General features: G+C 41.2%; 1 protein-coding gene across 2 annotated transcripts in view; it reads left to right on the plus strand.

The window, feature by feature from the left end:
- The window catches only part of Prune2 (prune homolog 2 (Drosophila)), a 171861-nt gene extending 154949 nt beyond the window's left edge, over nucleotides 1-16912 (plus strand). The window contains exons 15-18 of one of the 2 annotated variants that reach the window (XM_013018427.1): nucleotides 3874-3972; nucleotides 6955-6990; nucleotides 7552-7590; nucleotides 13187-13396. In XM_013018427.1, the coding sequence (XP_012873881.1) occupies nucleotides 3874-3972; nucleotides 6955-6990; nucleotides 7552-7590; nucleotides 13187-13238 (226 nt within the window). In that variant the 3' untranslated portion in view covers nucleotides 13239-13396. Of the gene's footprint in view, nucleotides 1-3873; nucleotides 3973-6954; nucleotides 6991-7551; nucleotides 7591-13186; nucleotides 13397-15997 lie in introns of those variants that run through there. The other variant, XM_013018428.1, reaches the window with a different exon arrangement.
- The last annotated feature ends 2576 nt before the right edge of the window (nucleotides 16913-19488 follow it).

Consider the following 19488-nt stretch of genomic DNA (forward strand, 5'->3'; position numbering starts at 1 on the left):
TCAAACATGAAGACTCTCGGTTGCAGTCCCCTGACTATCTATCCACCATTTCTTTTGAGTTAAGCACTGTACAAACCTATTTTAGAAGCTTTAGAAACTTAAAAAAAGGAGAAATGGCTCATAATATAGTAACTTAAAATAGTTTAAAAAAATTAAGTTTTCTAGAGAGGTTTAAAATAGGAAAAAGTCGGTGTTCCATCAAGCTAGGTAAGTTTAAACTGTAACAAATATATTAATGACTTCCTCAGGAAAATTCTGATAACTTTTGGAAAAAAATTAAATTTACAAGTCTTTTCTCTCTCTTCACATAGATTTTAATGTACCTTCCAGATTCTACCTGTTTTATTCAGTGTTCAGTTCTGTATATCTAGGATTTTCATTCCCTATTTCCAATGATAAAGTAACAAGATTCAAACCAATTTTTTTCCTCTGACAAAAATTATTTGCCAAAATATGTTAACTTGCTTTTTAAAAATATTATGATTGTGGCAGGTGAAAAACAGGCGCCACTTATTTTGATAATTGCAGAAGCACTTTTACAAGCGGGTAGGAATCAATTACACTGATAAGATTATTTTAAAAAGCTTAAAGTTAATGTTAAATATTAACTCTTGTTGATTTGTTGATGGTTAATATAGTCAAGCTTTCATAGAACTTTTTTTCCATTACAATAAATATTTTAAATGATCAGTGAGGCAGAGGCTTTGATAAAAGATTTTTTTAGAAATAACAGAATAGTCATAACTGTGAGAATATTAGAAATATAGGGCTTGCCTGGCATATGCAAAGCCCTGGATTCTATTTCCAGTACTGCAAAAAAAAAAAAAAGTAAATCACCTGTAGCAAAAGCCAGCAACTAACACCTATATAGGAACAAAAGTAAACATTTTAGACTTTATCTTAGATGATATGTTCTCAGAGGCCAGGCACTGCCAGGAAGCAAAGATCTGAGGATTGCAGTTCAAAGATAGCTCAGACAGGAAAGACTTATCTCCAATAAATTCAGTATTGCACTGAGACTCTTATCTCCAATAAACTCAATAAACTACTCAGAAAAAGCCAGAAGTGGCACTGTGACTCAAGTGATGACAGTGCTAATCAGAAGCAAAAAGAAGCCCAGGAACAGTGCCCGAGCTCTGAGTTCAAGCCCCAGGATTGGCATGTGCGCACGCACACACAGAGGTGCTAGTAAATGAACAAAGGGGTGTTTCTTTGTGCCACTTCTTCCCTCTCACTGGTTCATTCACTCCTTTTTCCAAACATGAGGTGAAGTTAAAAAAACCCTTAAGAAGAAAGGACATTAATAATGTATATTGACTCTAAACTTACAGGCCAGACTCCCAGCCAGGATAGGAGTGACCTATGGACAGGAAGTTTGTTCACAGGCCACAAGCCCAGTCACACCATAAGTGACGTATTAAAGATAGAAATACAGCTAACACAAACCTTGAACAAGCTTCTGATTAGAAGACAAGTAGTTGATTACACACAGGCACTTAGCTCCGCTCACCCCAGCAGACTTTGAGATCATGCAAGAATACGACATCCTTAAGCAAATTCCCTTTCGCATGGAGTGATGTGTTTCTAAAATGAGGTTTTCAATTGCACAAATAAGAAGAGAATGCATCAACGGTACAGATAGGGTCAGATTCTTCCTTCTATAATGACCAATTCTCTAGAGAAAAGGAAAATAGGCCCTTAACACTTTCATCAATAACCTGACTGGCTATCTGTGCTTCCACACACATCCAAAACGGTGACAAACTGTGTGAACTCAAGTCTGATGACTGGAACATAGTTCTCTGAACATTGGGCTTTCTGGAATAAATAAAAGCTTAAAAACTAAAGAAAGGAATAAAAACAGGACAGTCAGAGGAAGGTGTATTTATATATATAAGTACATATACACATCTATATATATTTAAAATGTCATCACCTTTGGTAGATTCCAGAAGGATGCATAAAATTTTTGTTTTTATAAAAAAATTACAAAACAAGCAAAACGTCAAATGAACCACAAAGCCCAGTGACTACTCAGAGTGTTAGCAGCAGTGTGTAAGGTGTGTGAGGTGTGTCAGAGTGTAGACTCTGGAATCTGGTTGGTTTATCAAGGCTCTTCTACATTTTAACCAAGAGGCTCTGGGTCTCAGATGTGTGTGTGTGTGTGTGTGTGTGTGTGCATGTATGTGCACACACACGTATGCACACACACATACACCCAGGCCTGAACTTAGGGCCTGGGCATTGTTTGTTGGCTTTTTTTGCTCAAGGTTGGTGCTCTGCTACTTGAACCACAGCTCCATTTCTGGCTTTTTGATGGTTAACCAGTGATAAGAATCTCACAGACTTTACTGAGCTTGGGCTGGCTTTGAATCTTGATCCTCAGATCTCAGCCTCCTGAGTAGCTAGAATTATGGGGCTCAGACAAGGTTTCCTGGGTGGTCAAGAAGATATAAAGTGTTCAGAAATAATAATAAAGGGATTTTTTTTCAAAAAAATACTAGGCTGTGATAAGAAACATATGTTAATTTATATAAACCACTTAAAGCATGGATGGGCCAAATGTCATATGAGTTTCCTTATAAACCCAGCCCTCTGCACCTATGAGTTCTGCATCCATAGTTTCAACAAACAAAGTTATCCTGAGCATACATGGGCACTTCTCTTGTCATTATTTCTTAAATAGTATAGCATACTAGTATTTACATGACATTTAAATTGCATGGAGTGTTCAAAGTAATTGACAGATGACTTTGAGTATCTAGGAAGATAAGTGTAAGTTCTTGGCATATACCAAACCATTTTATGTAAAGAATTTGAGCTTCTTTGGATTTCAACATCTGTGAGGATCTTGGAAGCAGTCCCCTGTGGGTAGCAAGGCAGGGTTATACCTGGGATGCAAAAGACTTGAACACGTAAGGAGAAAGTAGACAAATGGTTATGATTACCAGAGGATGGTGTTAGAGAAATATTCAAAAGAATTCAAAAATTTTAGTAAGACAAGGCATAAATTCCATAGAGCTAATATACAGCATGGTAGCGGTAACTAATAATGCTGTACAGTATTACATTCTTAAAAAGAGCTGACACCTGTCATCCTAGCTACTCAGAAGGCTGAGATCTGAGAATCAAGGTTTGAAGGCAGCCCAGGTAGGAAAGTATATGAGGCTTTTATCTCTAGTTAACCACCAAAAAGCCAGAAGTGGAGCTGTGGGTTAAGTGGTAGAGGGGGGTGGGGAGGGGAGAAGGAAAGCATAGGAATAACTCCCAGTGCCTTAACTCAAGCCCCAGGACTGGTGTGAGTGTGTGTGTGTACACACACACACACGTACATACACATATACACACATGCACATAGAAAGTAGATTTTTGGATGTACCAGCACAAAAAAGTATGTGAGGTGGTGTGTACAGAAGCTAACTAGTTGAATTTAGACATTCTACAATATTGTACATATTTCAATACATTATAGTGTATACAACAAATTTCTGCAATTGTGTGTGTGTGCGCGTGCATGTGTGCGTGTGTGTATGCCCATGCATGTTGATCCTGGGGTTTGAATTCAGGGCCTGGGCACTGTACTTGAGCTTTTTTGTTCGAGGATAGTGCTCTACCACTTGAGCCACAGCGCCATTTCTGGCTTTTTCGGTGCTTAATTGGAGATAAAGAGTCTCAGGGACTTTTCCTGCCCAGCTGGCTTTGAACAGCTGTTTTCAGATCTCAGGCCCCTGAGTAGCTAGGATTATGGGCGTGAGCCACCAGCACCTAGCTACAAATCTACACAATTTTTACCTGACAATTTAAAAAATAAAATAAAGAGCAATGGCAAAACAGTGATATGGGCTTTTTTTTTTTAATTTCCTATTTCCTTAGTTCGAAATTCAGCAGTAAAATCAAATACGTCGGTAGCTTGGCGGAGCTCAGTGGGCTGATTCCTATGGATTGCATTCACATCCCTGAAAGCATTGTCAAGTAAGTCTCATGCTTTTGCAGATTTGGTAAGAAACAGTACCCATTGGGGAGAGGGATAGAAAAGAGTTCACTTCTAGAATAGTGGGGATTTGGCATCTTATTTTTTAAACAAATATCAAATATCCAATAAATATAGTTAACTTTTTTTACAACTTCAAGATTACTGTTTGTTTGTTTGTTTGTGTTTCCCCCCAGCTTTTCTTTTCATATAATCTCCTCTTGGGAACTATTCATTTTTTTCCTCAGTGTTACCTTGAATTTTAATTCTACTTTGAAAAAAGCATATATTCAATATGAACCAGGCTATCTCTTAACTTGGCACCCCTTTCCCCAACCATGCTGCAACAAAACACAAATAACTTAGGGCTCTTTTTTTTATTATCTTGTATAAAGTAATTTGTCTGTGTGACCCTCAGAAAATAGGGACAAGTTATTTTGTCTCTACTTTGACAAAATAATCTGTCTCTGTGTTCTTCTAAGTCTTTTGTTTGCTTTTTCCTCCCATGATTCCCTGCAGGTACAAGGTTATGAGGTATTTGCTCAGTGGTGGACGAGCTAGTTAGGAGCAGAATAGGGCGAGAAGCAAGCATGAGTGCAGAAGATCTGGATTCTGTTCCAAGAACAGGAGCCGGGAGGTTAAAGTAGGAACACTGCAGAATGAACATCGAACGTTCCTAACTAGGACAGTGGTGTCAAAAACCATTTATTTTCCTCCTATCATGCTCTTTTTTGTCCCATCGGGTCAGATTCACTTGTTTTCTATTTGATTAGAATTGAAAAGGACTTCAGCTCATAGAAACACACACACACACACACACACACACACAGTTTTTCATATCTTCTACAAGATAATAAAATGGATTCCCCAATTCGAACTTCTGAAAAAACTTGTCATTCTAAAACTAAAAGGAGTGGCCTACAGAAACGCTGTGCTGGGAATATGGGAGCTCTGTTTGCGTCATTTAAATCTCAGAGTAACTCCCATTTTAGAGTTCCCTCAACCACACACCTCACAGCTCTGGCCGATTGCCCTGAAAAGGTAGACTCCAGCTCCTGAATCTACTCCTGCCCTTTAACTAAAAATAATCACAACAAGAAGAAAAGCGCCACTGATCGCCCACTTCTTAATTTGCAAAAGACAGCAAGGACATTCTCCCAGCAGAAAGGGCGCTTCTCACTTCTCAGGTAAACACAGAAACCTTCCCACACTGTGTTCAGGACAACAGGGTGATAAAAGAACCGACTTTGCTGATGACTGGATTTGAGCCAGGCCCTCCTGCTTTTCACTGACTCTGATTTCAGGCAACCGATGAATCTTCTCTGAGGCTCAGCTTCTGTACCTGTAAAACGGAGAGGTAATCAGTTGGCTCCGAGGACTGAAGGAGAATCTGTACAGAAAGCACTCAGGAAGCCTTCCTGCTCCAAGCTGACCATCTAACCATAGTGTGTGTGTGACTAGATTGTTGTGGAGAATTACCAAAACACTCCCAGGCCACTTCTTTTCATTCATATTCCCCTATCAGTTCTCAGGGGACAAGCTACTTCCAGAGGAAGAGTTTGGTCTGTAGTGATTGTTGTCTGGAGTGTAGCTCAGAGGGGATTTGTGCCTCCCTCCCCTGTCTGTTTTCTTGTGTCTTCTGTCATCCATCTCCAAGTGAAGTCCTCTCTGCCATTTCTATGACTGCAACTCATTGCATAATGTTCACATTCTGCCATTTTCCAGCTGATCAAGTGATAGCTTGATTCAGTAACTTTCTGTTACTGAATAATATGCAAAAAAGCTGACCTCATTCTCAAAACCAGAATCAGCTGGGCTGTTACTACCAGCCCTGTCATTAGAGGGCTTCTGCGATGCAGACCTTTGGAATCAGATTTATAATAATTGATTCTGTTGGTTCCCAGTATTTGTGGCAATTCCATTCCAACAGATTCTCTGAGAACACTGAATTAGTGAATGAGAAACTGTATTTCCTTCGGGGAAATACTGAATCAGGATCCCATAAGCCTCTGCCTAGAACACTTTTATTATCTACTCAGTAAATAACTTTGCTTTTGCATGTTTCTGTTTCAAGAACTATTAGCAAATAATTTTTTCCATAAACACAGAACTTGGAGTCAACAACATCATACTCAATTTAAACAAATCTTACCTCTCTCTCTCTCTCTCTCACACACACACACACATACACACACATATTCATTGTAAGTCACCCACAGACTTCGTCCTCTTAAAACTATTAGACAAACTAGGGCCAGTAGCTCATGAATGTAATCCTAGCAACTCAGGAGGCTGAGATCTGAGGACTGCTGTTTGAAGCCAGCCCAGGCAGCAAAGTCCATGAGACTCTTATCTCCAATTAACCACCAGAAAAGCTGGAAGTGGTGCTGTGGCTCAAGTGGTAGCGCACCAGCCTTGAGCACCAAAAGGCTCAGGGACAGTGCCCAGGCCCTGAGTTCAAGGCCCAGAATGGGCAAAAAACCAAAATCATTAGGCAGTATTTCAGCACTATGCAAAATTACCAACACAAAGAACATAGAAATGATGAAAGCATGTCACTGCAAAAGGACATTTGTGTTCAGCATGGACCAAAAGGATAGAGAGAACTTCCTTAAATAACTTCAGCTGGAGAGAGCCAACTCAAATTCAGAGTCATCTTGCACGTTAGTTACCACAAGTGACCAAAAACATGCTGCATAGTGATCAGGAGTTAAACGTGCAAGTGCGGAATCCATAGACAATGAGGTTTGACTGTCTATTTACGAATTATGAATCATTGAGTATATCTAATAAAAAGAAGCTTCCTCCCAGAGCCCATTGGATTGTAACTTGGATAGTGTCTGTCTTTCTGACTCTTTGTCTCTGCCTCTGTCACTGTCTTTCTCTTTCTCTCTGAGTAACTGTCATTTAAAACATTTATCTGTCATTGTCCCTATCTGATGGTTCATTTTCCTCACGGCCTCCATTTTTTTTTATCTCATAAGGTACGATGAAGAAAAATCATTTAAGAGAAATGTGAGGTAAAAAAAAAAATAACGATAATCTTCTGATCCCTAATCATGCTGGACCGCCCTGTGTGTGTATGTGTGCGTGTGTGCCCTCCAGTGTTTTGATTCCTAGGTGACCTCAACATGCTACCAGAACAAGAGATTGTTGTGTCAGCGCTCTGTATACCATTTCCAGTCTTTGTCCTGTGTGTAAAGCTGTTGAGGTCAACCTGGTTTGCTACTCAAACCTACTAAACCAGATCCCACCGCCACCTGGCCCAGGCTGCAAGCTAACTTGAACTGTACTCAACACATGACGCGGATGTTTTGAGCTTACTAGCCAGCATGTTCCTGGTCCCTTTGAAACGTTTCTATCTACCTTTGTGAAGGCATTTGCAAAGTAAACACACATAAACACCTGACGGCAGGAAATGACACCATATTTAGTTGACTGTATCTTGGTGCATCAAAAGATTGCTTTTCAAAGTGTATATGCGCCACTTACGTTTGGCTCTGCTTTGCTGGGTGACTCTCTCATGCTCTGCTTGCTTCTTTTGTATTTCTTTTCTACCCCGATGGCTTTTGCTCATGCAGACTGGATGAAGAACTGAGGGAAGCATCTGAAGCAGCTAAGTAAGACCTGGTATTCATTTAGCGGCTGGCTTGATGGTGACTTGCATGTTAGGAACGGATGGGAGACTCTGCATGCCTGGCGTTTAATTCCTGTCTCTTGGTCATACTGTACTGCACTTAAAAATATCCCTTTTCCACTGTGGTAAATGTAATCTCTTATATTTTACTCTAATCCAGTTTCCTCTACCCCAATCTTTGTTATCTAGAGGAAAGCATTTGTCACTATTTAATTATATATATACATCTATATCTATCTATCTATAAATCTATAGGTATGTATGTATGTATACACATACAAAGTTATAGGTACCCTGACTAAAGAATGTTTCCAATACCCTGCCATACAGAGACTGCCTACTACTCTAGGTAACAGCAGAACATCACTAATTTGTATTTATGAGGAGAAATGCAAGTGGATGCAACTTGGGAAGGTTTTTGTTTTTTTTTTAAAATTGGGTCCGGTCATGGGCCTGAACTCGGCCTGGGCGCTGTCCCTCAGCTCTTCAGCTCAAGGCTAGTGCTCTACCACTTGAGCCACAGCGCCACTTCTGGCTATTTTTTTCTGCTTATGTGGTGCTGAGGAATTGAACCCAGGGCCTCAGGCATGCAAGGCAAGCACTCTACCACTGAGCCACCTTCCCAACCCCTGGGAAGGTTTTTGTAGAATCAATTTTATGGCATTCCAAGATGTAAAACCTAAACCTTAAGCGATGAGGAAATAATTGCTAAAGTTAACTATTTTCAAGTTATTTTGACAGTGAAGAAATAGTCATTGCTTACCATTGTTGAGGTATGATGTTCTCTAAAGTCACGAAAAGGAACACATGTCAATGATGTTATCCTATGAATTATTTAATGAGCAAACCAGTAAGTTGCTAAAGTCAATTTGAAGAGCATTGAGAAACTAGATCTGTAGCAGTCTCTCCTCTCTCTCTCTGTCTCTCTCTCTTTCTCTCTCTCTCTCTCTCTCTCTCTCTCTATATATATATATCTCCCAGGGGACTTGTAAGACATTCCATAGATGTCTAAAACCAGATAGTACCAAATCCTGTATATATTGTGCCTTCTCTTTTATATACATACCCAAGATAAAGTTTATAAATTAAGCAGAGTAGGACGTTAACAATAGCAACTAATAACAAAGCAGAGTAATTATAACAATATATTGTAATAAAAGTTATTTTTAAATTATTATTTATTTCTGGAATTTTCTACAAGATATTTTTGGATCATGGTCTGACCGCTAATAGTCAAAACCACAGAAAGCGAAATTGCTTAAATCTTTATTTGAGGATTCTTGGGTAAGATTTTTGTGGTAGATACAAAACTGGCTAATGTCCAGTAGTGCAATAAACTGAGATACTGGGTTATCTTTTCCACCGGATTGAAAGTATTTGCCTCACTGCCGGACATAAATCTTCAAGTTTACCTACATCCTGAGAAAGTCAGCTTAGAAATTGCTAAGAAAGAGTACCTAGTTATTTAATTTCCTGCCTTTTTTAAGGTCCAGAGACATTTGCTAACACTGTATTTAAGTGTACACAAATATTATTGGAAACGGTTGAGTACATTCAGTGTCTTCCTCATTTCAGACATCACTTACATTATTAATTTCAACCAGTCCTACAAAAGCAGAATGCCCAAAGTCCAAACGGCTACAAATTCTAAATAAACGCAGTGTAAATAGTGAAGCTTTCCTGATTCATTACAGATACCAATTGTTCATTGAAATGATTTATTTAGACAACTTTTCCTATGCCTCTTTTTCTTTTCTTGCAGGTAACCTATGGAATTATTTGCCTATAATGTAACTTTTTACTTTTATTTTTATTTTGCCGGTCACGGGGCTTGAACTTGGGGCGCTGTTCTTGAGCTTTCGTATTCAAGGCTAGCTCTCTACCACCTTGAGTTACAAGGCCACTTCCTGGTGGTTAATTGAATAGGAGTCTCACAGAACTTCCTGCCCAGGCTGGCTTTGAACCATGATCCTCAGATCCCAACCTCCCGAGTAGCTAGGATTACAGGCGTGAGCCACTGGTGCCCGGCAATGTAGATCTTTTGTATTAGAAGTTAAAGGAAAGAGTTTCTTTAGAATAGAATAGCTTCCTATTACTATATTCTTGTTTTCTTCCTTTCAAGAAAACTGACACCCACTCAAATCATAGACATAATCTTTATATGTCATTTACTTGCCCTAACAAAGTCTTCTTAATTTCTAACTCAACTGTAACAAATAAGCCGTGGTAGAAGAAAGATATTAGGAATCAAGGAACCAAATGTGGGTATGAGGAATTCCTTCAACATTTATCTGCATGCAAAATGATTTGTGCCTTGAGATGCCCAGAGAGAAAGGCGTCCTTGAGTTTTTTCCAGACTTCCCTGTTTCAGGAACAATGTGGTTATGAGATTAGGAAGCTCTTTACAGAATGAAAGATCAAGAAGGAATGTAATTTTCCAGTCAAATCTATCACAAGTCAGATCATCATCTTCTCATTATTGCCATGAATCTTGCTTTTTTCCCCCTCATATATTTACCCCTCAACCCGGTTTAGCCACCAGAGTAAAACAATGACTATTTTTGATGTACTTGAGTACCTTTTTCTTCTTTCTTTCAAATCCATCATTTCCTTCCCTGCCCTCCTGCACAACTTCTATGTCTAAGTGGTTTAGAAGGTCCAAAACACAGTGCTTATGCCTGGTGATACCTGGTAAGTTTACGCCACATTAACTGAGGACTGCCTAAGAATAGGGTTGTTGCTATTGAGTAACAGTTCTCAGAGTTCTCTTGCACATCAGAATCGCTGGGCAACAATTAAAACCCATGCTTCAGTCCTCACTCGCAAAGCTACAGATGCCATAGGTTTAGAGGGGCTTCAGCCTGTCTCTAACAAGTTCCTAGTGAGGCTGAACCAGAGCTCTGGGTCACCCTTTATGACCCTTCTACTAGGGGTGACCAGAAACAAATTTGTCTTAGCAATTTATATTTTTATTATTTGTTTGTTTGTTTGTTTTGTGCCAGTACTGAGGCTTGAACTCAGGGCCTAGGCATTGTCCCTTAGATTATTTCCAACCTTTTAGTGGTTAGAAATAATAGTCTCATGGACTTTTCTGCCCCAGCTGGCTTTGAACGGTAATTCTTAGATCTCAGCCTCTATGGCAGCTAGGAGTACAGGCATGAGCCACTGGTACCCTGCTGTGTTAGCAGGTCTAGGCTTCAGATTCAGCGCCTAAAGACTCCTCCTCTGATTGATTCCTTCTTTTGATAGTGAAATTGAAAACTATCTTCACATTTGAATTTATATAAGGAAAAGGCCCTGGGCTTCTTTTGTAAGACATTGAATATCAAATATCAGAACCTTTCACATTGCTCCTGCTAACTACTTAGCTTTGCATGTGGCCACTATAACATATATGCTAGGACAGATTCTATAGGGTAGTTTTTGATACAAGAAAACAGACCTCTGAAGATAGATGAAATGTGTTCTAATTTCCTACATGACTATTAAAAAGCTTCAGGCTGGGTCTTACCGAAGATAGACATCCACTTTATCAAAGAACAAACTTGTCCGTTGTGCAGCTCTGTTCCCATAGTGCTTTTCCTTTTCTTCTCTTTTCTTTTTTCTTTGGGGCTGTTACTGGAGCTAGAACTCAGTACTATTCCTTGGTTTTCCATTACAAGACTAATGCTTTTCCACGTGGCCCACATCTGACTTCTAGCTTTTTTGGTGGTTCATTGGAGATAAGAACCACACAGACTTTTCCATTCAGGCTGGTTTTGAACTGCAGTCTTCAGATCTCAGCCTCTTGAGTAGCTAGGATTACAGGTGTGAGCACCGGTACCTGGCTTCTAGTGTTTAAAACATGTTCTCCTTCTCCCCACATATTCCCGCACCATCACTCACAATGACTGGCACTAGACTGAAACCAGATATTGGACATAACTTGTCTTTTCTTTGGAACCTCAGATGTAAACCAGGAAAGAAAATCCACACCCACTCTTGTTCTGCAAATGTCTTTGGAGTGGCAGCATTAAATGCTTTGTGAATTACTATTTTCTTTGGAAGGATTACTCAAAGTTAAAAAGCCAAAGGCTAGTCTTGGAAGATTGCCCTTGATTCCATTTCAGCTTTTCAAGGTTTTTCTAGCATCCTATCAACATTCCTTGACTGTCCTTATGCATTAAGTTGCCAAATTTTTACCATAAACACTAGGTCACCAGCAAAAGGCATTAGGAGTAGAGGTTCGGGGTGGGGTAGTAACCTCCTGCCATTTCTTTTCTTTTTTTCTTTCTTCTTTGTTTGGTCGATTGTGGGGCTTGAGTTCAGGGTCTGGGCACTGGTCCCTGAGCTCTTTTTGCTCAAGGCCAATGCTCTACCACTTTGAACCACAGCACCACTTCCAGTTCTCTAGTAACTAATGGGCAACGAGAGTCACACAGACTTTCCTGCCTTGGTTGCCTTTGAACCTTGATTCTCAGGTCTCACCACCTGAGTAGCTAGGATTGCAGGGGTGAGCCACCAGCACCTGGCTTTCGTCACCCAAATCCTATATGGATCAGTTAGCTGGAGGAATTATTCACAGTACAAAAAGGATCACTGAATGAATCCCTGTCAGTGATAAAAATATTTGGGGGGGGATGGGTAGGGTGGGAGGCTAATGTTAAAGTGTGCAAAATATTAGTCAAGAATGGTATACAGAAAACTTGAAATTTGCAAACAGAAATGACACCTCAATGGCATCTCAAGAGCAACTACTATAAGACAGAAGCATAAATTACCATCAGAAACGTGTAGTCCGTTATCTGATGTGGTAACACTTTTCTTCCTTTGGGTTTGTGTCAGGTAGGACGTACTGGCATTACTTGAACGGCTTCATGGAGTAGTGTCTTGTTAATTTTTCTAAAGCAATAGAGAAAATTGATACTAGCATTCTTTTTTTTCTTCTTTGCATCTTAGAAAATTCTCATTCTTATGAAACCTGAAAGTTAATTATGTTTATATGTAGACAAGGTTAGGTAGCTTGAAAGGATTTTCCTTTGTGGATAAAACATGTTACTATTTTGGATACAAATAGAAAATCGCAATATTAGCTGGGCACAGGTGGCTCATGCCTGTAATCCTGGCTACTAAGGAAGCTGAGATCTGAGGATCGCAGTTCAAAGCCAGCCCAGGCAGAAAAGTCTTTGAGACTCTTTATCTCTAATTGACTACCAGAAAACCAGAAGTGGTACTGTGGCTTGAGAGATAGAGCGCTAGCCTTGAGCTGAAGAGCTGAGGGGCAGAGCTCAGGCCCAGAGTTCAAGCCCCATGACCTACAAAAAAAAAATATTATGTTCATTGAGTTAAAGAGTTGTAAATGACCAGGAGAGAGATTACTGGAAGACTTTGGAATTTTTAATCTTCCCATTGTGGTTCAACATCATACGTATTGACTATATTTCAAAACTCATGGTAAAATGAGTCACAATTTAGTAGTATCATGTGTTCAGGTGTGGATTTGGGATCTTTTCAAATAGTGCCAAATGCCCCTACATCAGTAGTGTGAATGTAGAGAATGGAGAAATGTTGACTCTTTTCTGTTTCCTCCTTGCGTTCAGAGCTAGCTGCCTTTACAATGATCCAGAAATGTCCTCCATGGAGAAGGAGTAAGCATTTACCATCTCTGATCACTTTGTGGCGACCTGTAGCCTTGTATGGCTGAGCTGGGGAAGGAAAAAGGCAGTCCAGGACTGAGCAAGCCTGGTTTAGATGTTCAGCACTTGGTTATTCCACCCCTGAAATTAGAAACTTAAAGGGCAAATAAATCAGCTTACTATGATCCTATGTATGACGGCCACTAGAGCCGGCCAAGTCCTTTACTTGGTGTTCAGTTCTTTTTCCATTCCAAAACTGAGGAGAAAATAATGTATTGGAGCTAGAGGTGAGGACATTGGGCTATAGGAGGGCTGGGGACAAGTAAAGGCTGAACTGCCATGAGAACTTCATACTCCAATGGGAGTCCACACGGGACTGAAGCAATGATCTCACTGGATCATTTTAGAGAGAGAGCTTGACTATTGAGTTGTTAGTTCATGTCATACCTTACGTAACAACTCACACGAACTATTTTGACTTTTAAACGTCACACTAAGCTTATGAATAAAGAGGAATGCCTCCCACATCACCTTTATAATAAAAAGAAAAATAGAAGTAAAACAGCCAGCGGTTCTTGTTTGAGAAAGCGGTGGTCTCTGTACTGGAATGTCACACCACCTCTCACCTCACTAGGGACAAAAGTTATCTAGGAAAGCAGAATTAAGTTAGTGGCCAAGTTCATTTCAGGAAGAAAACAGTTGGTCACTAACTTGCTTTCAGAGAGAACTAGACCATCCAACAAGGAGTCTCGTTGGGTCCAGAAGTTAACATTGTCCTTGTGCCAGAAATCAAGGAGAGGCAAAGATGTGTGTGTCTGTTGCCGCATCACCTCTTTTCTTTCCTGGAACACAAGTGTAACGTCTCTGCAGTTGCCATGTTGGCAGTTTTGGAATGACTTCCACTCCAACAGAAAAGGATGCAAACCTGGCAAGCGGGTGTTTAAATTCATACGGCTGTGCTCCTGAAGGTCATTCCTGTCCAACCTCTAGAAAGGTGACAATTGCTCTAAGCAAATCGCCACAGGAGCCTCTGCAAAGCAAGCATATCTCAATCCCTCCATCCACAGTAATGTACTTTGCACACATGAGACCGTATTTCCTCTTGTGGTAACACAGTCCTTGTTTGAACAATTCACAGGGCCAACAGGTGCTAGAGTTTGCAGAAGGCTGTTTGTGGAAGGCCTCTCGCTGCAACATCTTTGGGCTTACCCACTCCTCTGCCTGCCTTGTCTGCCTGTTCCTTCTGAGGGTCAACGGACATTTGGTGGGAGGAGGGCAGAGCCTTGCTTCCACATTGGGCTGTCTGGCAGAGCCGGGCTCGGGGGACTGAGAATGCACGAGCTGTGAGTGTTCCTTCCCCTTCTTAGAAGAGCACACTTCCTAAGCCTTTCCCAGGCCCTGGGGCAGCCTACCCCACACGATGAGATCACAGATGAGGGGCCCAGCCCTGTGTGTGTGTTTTTAAATTATGAAATTAATTAATTTGGTGTATTTCATCAGCAGAAGTTACAAAAAAAAACACATATTACACACACAAAGGGCTGGGAAGGTGGCTCAGTGGTAGAGCGCTTGCCTTGCATGCCTGAGGCCCTGGGTTCGATTCCTCAGCACCACATAAGTGAAAAGAAAAAAGCTGGAGTGGTGCTGTAGCTCAAGTGGTAGAGCGCTAGCCTTGAGCTGAAGAGCTGAGGGACAGCGCCCAGGCCCAGAGTTCAGGCCCCATGACTGGACCCCTCCCCCAAAAAAACACACACATACACACACACCTCAGAAAAAATTGTAAACAAATCTTGAGAATGACAGTCACATATAAAGTCACCCTAGAAAGGAAGACAGTCAGGTTCCATCCATTTGCTTAAGTTTCATTAAACACTGGGTCTACTCAAGGGCAGAGGGGAAAAAGGCCACTTTCAAAAGGGAGTATATTTTTAAATGAGCCATTTACTGTACTATTCCTAAAAGCACCAGGAGGAGAACATTTTCTAAACTGGATCAAGTGGAATGTAGAATCGATCAATCCTCCTCCTCCTGACCACTGGTTAGTAACGAAAGAGAGAGAGGGAGGCAGGCAGGCAGGCAGGCAAGCATCGGAGGGAGGGAGGGAAAGAGAGATGGAGGGGGAATCAAAGTGAAATATAAGAACCATGGTTCTTGCTTTTCTTCTTTGTAAAAATTCTAGTCTTAAAGAGCACCACCACCACGAAAGAAAGGAAGGAAGGAAGGACTAAAGCCAGGTGCTGGTGGCTCATGCCTACAATCCCTAGCTACTTAGGAGGCTGAGATCTGTGAATTGTGGTTCAAGGCCAACTTGGGCAAGAAAGTCTATGATATTTATCTCCAATTAACCACCGTTAAACGAACAAAGCCAGAAGTGGAGCTGTGCCTCCAGTGGTAGAGCACTTACATACAAAAAAAGCTCAGGGACAGCACCCAGGCCCTGAGTTCAAGTCTAGGACCAACACACACACACACACACAATATTCCAGAAACAAGTGTGTAAAAATAAGCCCATTCTATATGTGAAGAAAAGCATGGCTATCAGGGGAGGATGGTGTTGGACCTGATTTTTCTGGTATAAAAACACATGCATGATTCATTTTCAGAAAGAAGCAAACTATTACAACATGGCTGGATGTTTCTCAGGCTTCATCTTTCTCTCTCCCACTTGTCTCTCTGCCTTTCTGTCTGGCTCTCTCCCTTTCTCCATCTCTGTCTCCCATCTCTGTCTCTGTCTCTGTCTTTCCTCTCTCTCTCATTCTTTCCTACCCTTCACAGCATTGACCTGAAGCTGAAAGAAAAGCTCTAGTCGTCCATGGCTGGAGGAAGAGGCTGCCTTCACTTTGAATTGGCTGAAGTCCGTCTACCTTGGAAGAGACAAGGCTGCCGTTACTTTTCTCCACTTTGCACTACCTGGTGCCATTCTACATTTCTAAGGGGAAATACAGGAAGAGAAATTGTTTACTCTTACCATGTGTTATGGAATTGTGTGTGTTTTCCTATGTTGCCAATTATGTGCCTCAAAGAGTTTAGTTGAACCTTAGCAGGAAAGTAGGCCTTCCGTTTCAATGCTTCTGTCATCCTTTGGTGCAGTAACACTTGGTCCCTTAGACTGATGTTTACGACTAAGAAAATTTAAATCTATTGTTAAGTATAAGTGGATTTGTTGCTATAGATTAGCTGGATTTCTCCTTGATAAATCAGTTTAGAATTATAGTCCACAGGGCTTGGCTCTTCCTGGAAAGTTGAACTCTGGGTAGCTCTACTTCTTAAGCCCACTTAAAACAGCTGTAAATGAGATGCATCATCAATTAAGGTCCCATTTTACTCTTGGCCACCCGGTTAACTTCTCAACGGGAAGGCCAAGCATCCCTCGCTCACATCCATTTTGACTTTAATTACCATGACTTACGTCGTTTCTCCAACAAATGTTGACGATCTTTATACGGTGAAAACTTCAAGAGGAGGTGCATTTTTCGTCGTTGCTTTTAAGCAGCACACTAAGCTGAAGAAGTTACACTTTGAGTGCCAGAGGCTCAAGTCTCCTCCAAAAAAGTTATCTGGTCACCTTCAGTCATTCAAATGTCTCTCACTTATGCATATAAAGAGCGATCATGCGGTCACAGATGTAACATGAAAGGTGAGCATGGGTTCATTCCTAGTGTTCATGTATTCTTTACAGTGTGGTTTCAAGTCTGGGAGGGAGGGAGAGAGGGAGGGAAGGTGCCAGTGAAAACTTGGCAAACTTTGCCAAATCTACGGCATCACCATAAGCCAAGGATGGTTTTCACATTTGTGGTGGGGAAAAAAAGAAACTTTAAATAATCTGACACCGCAGATTATTCCAGTTTTAGTATCTACAATTGGAGTGTGATGGAAACGCAGCTAGGCGCGTTTGCTTTCACCCTGCCTGCATCCACGTTCTCCCCTTACAGCGCCGAGAAAACAACAGACCAAAGGCATGGACCGTCTCCCCAAAGGTGGCTGACCTGTGTTCTCCCAAATACGCCTTTTCCACCCTGCCCCATCTTTGTGTTGTAGATAGTTCCTCGAACAGCATGGACAAATGAGCTGCCAGCTAATTCATTTCTGTCAGAAGGAAATAGTTGACCTACAGACAGTGAAACTGAATACATGGCTGGCTGAGAAAGATAGAGTCCTCAGGGCTCCAGGACAAGGCTCACGTGGAGTTGAAGCCTTCCCGTAAGTTCCTCCTGAGCAGCTTCCTGGTGCGGCTGAGAGTCTTTGCTTTACTCTGGGACCCATTTTTAGTCTTCAGTATTACCTGTTGCCATGAAGATGGTATAGCTAAACCTGGAATAAGGACCCCACTCTAGCTCATTTGGCAACTGGACGGGGAAGAGCTGTCTGCCATGCTTCCAGCCCTCAGTCCCTTTGAAGTAGACATCTTTGCACACGCGACCTCATTTGCTTCCTGCCTGTGTCCAGCCCCGCCTCCACCCCTGCTCACACAGGGCAGTGAACAGCCGCATAGTTAATCTCTTGTACCCTTTTAATAGATACCAAAATTTAGGAACTCATGGATCTTTGTGTTCGTTTGGATCATCTTCCTCTCAGCATAGGCTAGTCTGAAAGATCCTAGGGCCAACCATCTCTCCCAGCCCCATCTCTACCTTTGGAAGCCCAAGTGACGCCTTACCCACCAGGCAATTAAGCATGGCTCACTCAGCATTCTAGTTTGGTCACCTCTGTAATACACACAGGCATCCCCATGTTGGAAGGTAAATCACACGAGCCTTGCAGCCACGTTGAACCTATGAAGTAGCAAGGGGCCTAGTGTTCACCTTAGTGGTGCTCACCTGAGAAAGAAGGCTGGTGTGGATCTCTTTTTACAGCAGCCGGACAAGGCCACCGTCTCTTCCCTCATGTTCTCTTTTGAACTCGAGCCACCTGTGTTTTCTGGAAGACTGCGCGGGTGGTATCCTATTCCACATAGAAATGAGGAGCCTCTTACCCAGTCAGTGATTTCACTTGGGCTATAAAAAACCATTCCGATAGTGTTAGGCATTTGCTGTTTTATTATCTTTAAAGGACAAATTACTTTTCATTGCACGTGCTAGACAAAAGCTCCCATGGAAAGTCCATCTAAGTACGTAGAAGCCTCGGCAAATGCTGAGGAAATAATCCCTAGATGTAAACTTTTACATTACTCACCTCGCTAGCTCTTGCATTCTAAGCGTTCTTGCTTTGGTTCAGACTTCTGGGAACTGCTTTGCACTTTTCCTGTAGATTTTGTAGTTCAGGGAACCAAGGGATCACTGCGGGCAAAAGTATTAGTTTTACTCAAAGTGACACATGTTCTTCAAGTAGCTTGTGATTTAGAGAAAGAACAGGAGTGAGAATATTGGAGGGGGATAGCTGACAGAAAACCCTGGAGTCCCTGTTGAAGCCATATGATATTTTATAGAGCGCCTGTCTAAGGCATACTCTGCGACCAGTCAGGAAGTCACCCCTAGCCTTCATGGTTAAGATATCACTTTGAAGATTCAGTTATGGCACTGTTTGCCACCTTAACTTATCAAAATGCCTCAGTAGTTCGCTTCCTTAGAAACATTAGGATGTGCACAAATTCATCTTTTATATATTTAAAGATTTTTCTACTGTGTATTGGACTGCTCAGAATGAAAGTCTCTATCAGACACTTTTTGGTGAATAAATACTCCTTAAATAGTGTGAATTCAAAATATGAAAATATGTAATAACACAATATAACTATATAGCTTCTCTGTATACCTAAACAATAAAAATGGATTCGTGTGGTAATGGCTTGTTTTCTTTGGGTCAGCAAGCACTGGCCTGTGACTTCCCTTTTTATTTAGACATCATCAGCTTGGCTCTTGGTGATGAAGAGCTGTATAGATTTTAGCTTTCCTGAGGTCATTTGGGTTTTGTTCCCTTTTTTACTGTTGCCTCTCATATATCTCAGAGTTTCATTCACTTTGTGCTCCAAATACATTGTTTATTCTTTGGGTGTGGGTAAACAATTTCTCTGAAAATATCACCGTGTTCCATAGCATTTTGCCACCATCTGCCCCTGCCTGTCCATGCCTATATTTACTTTTAAATTAAAATTTATTCAGGGATGGAGCTGTCGCTTACTGGTAAAGTGCATGATTAGCATGAGCAAGGGCCTAGCGTGATCCTAGCCCTACACACCCTACAAAACCCCAAACCCAAATGAACAACAACACAAAAAACAGTCAATGTCATTTTAATCTCAGTTGTATTTTTCTGGTTTTTCTTTTTAA

This window comes from Dipodomys ordii, unplaced genomic scaffold (assembly GCF_000151885.1).
Source record: "Dipodomys ordii isolate 6190 unplaced genomic scaffold, Dord_2.0 Scaffold40, whole genome shotgun sequence".
Lineage (NCBI taxonomy): Eukaryota > Metazoa > Chordata > Mammalia > Rodentia > Heteromyidae > Dipodomys > Dipodomys ordii.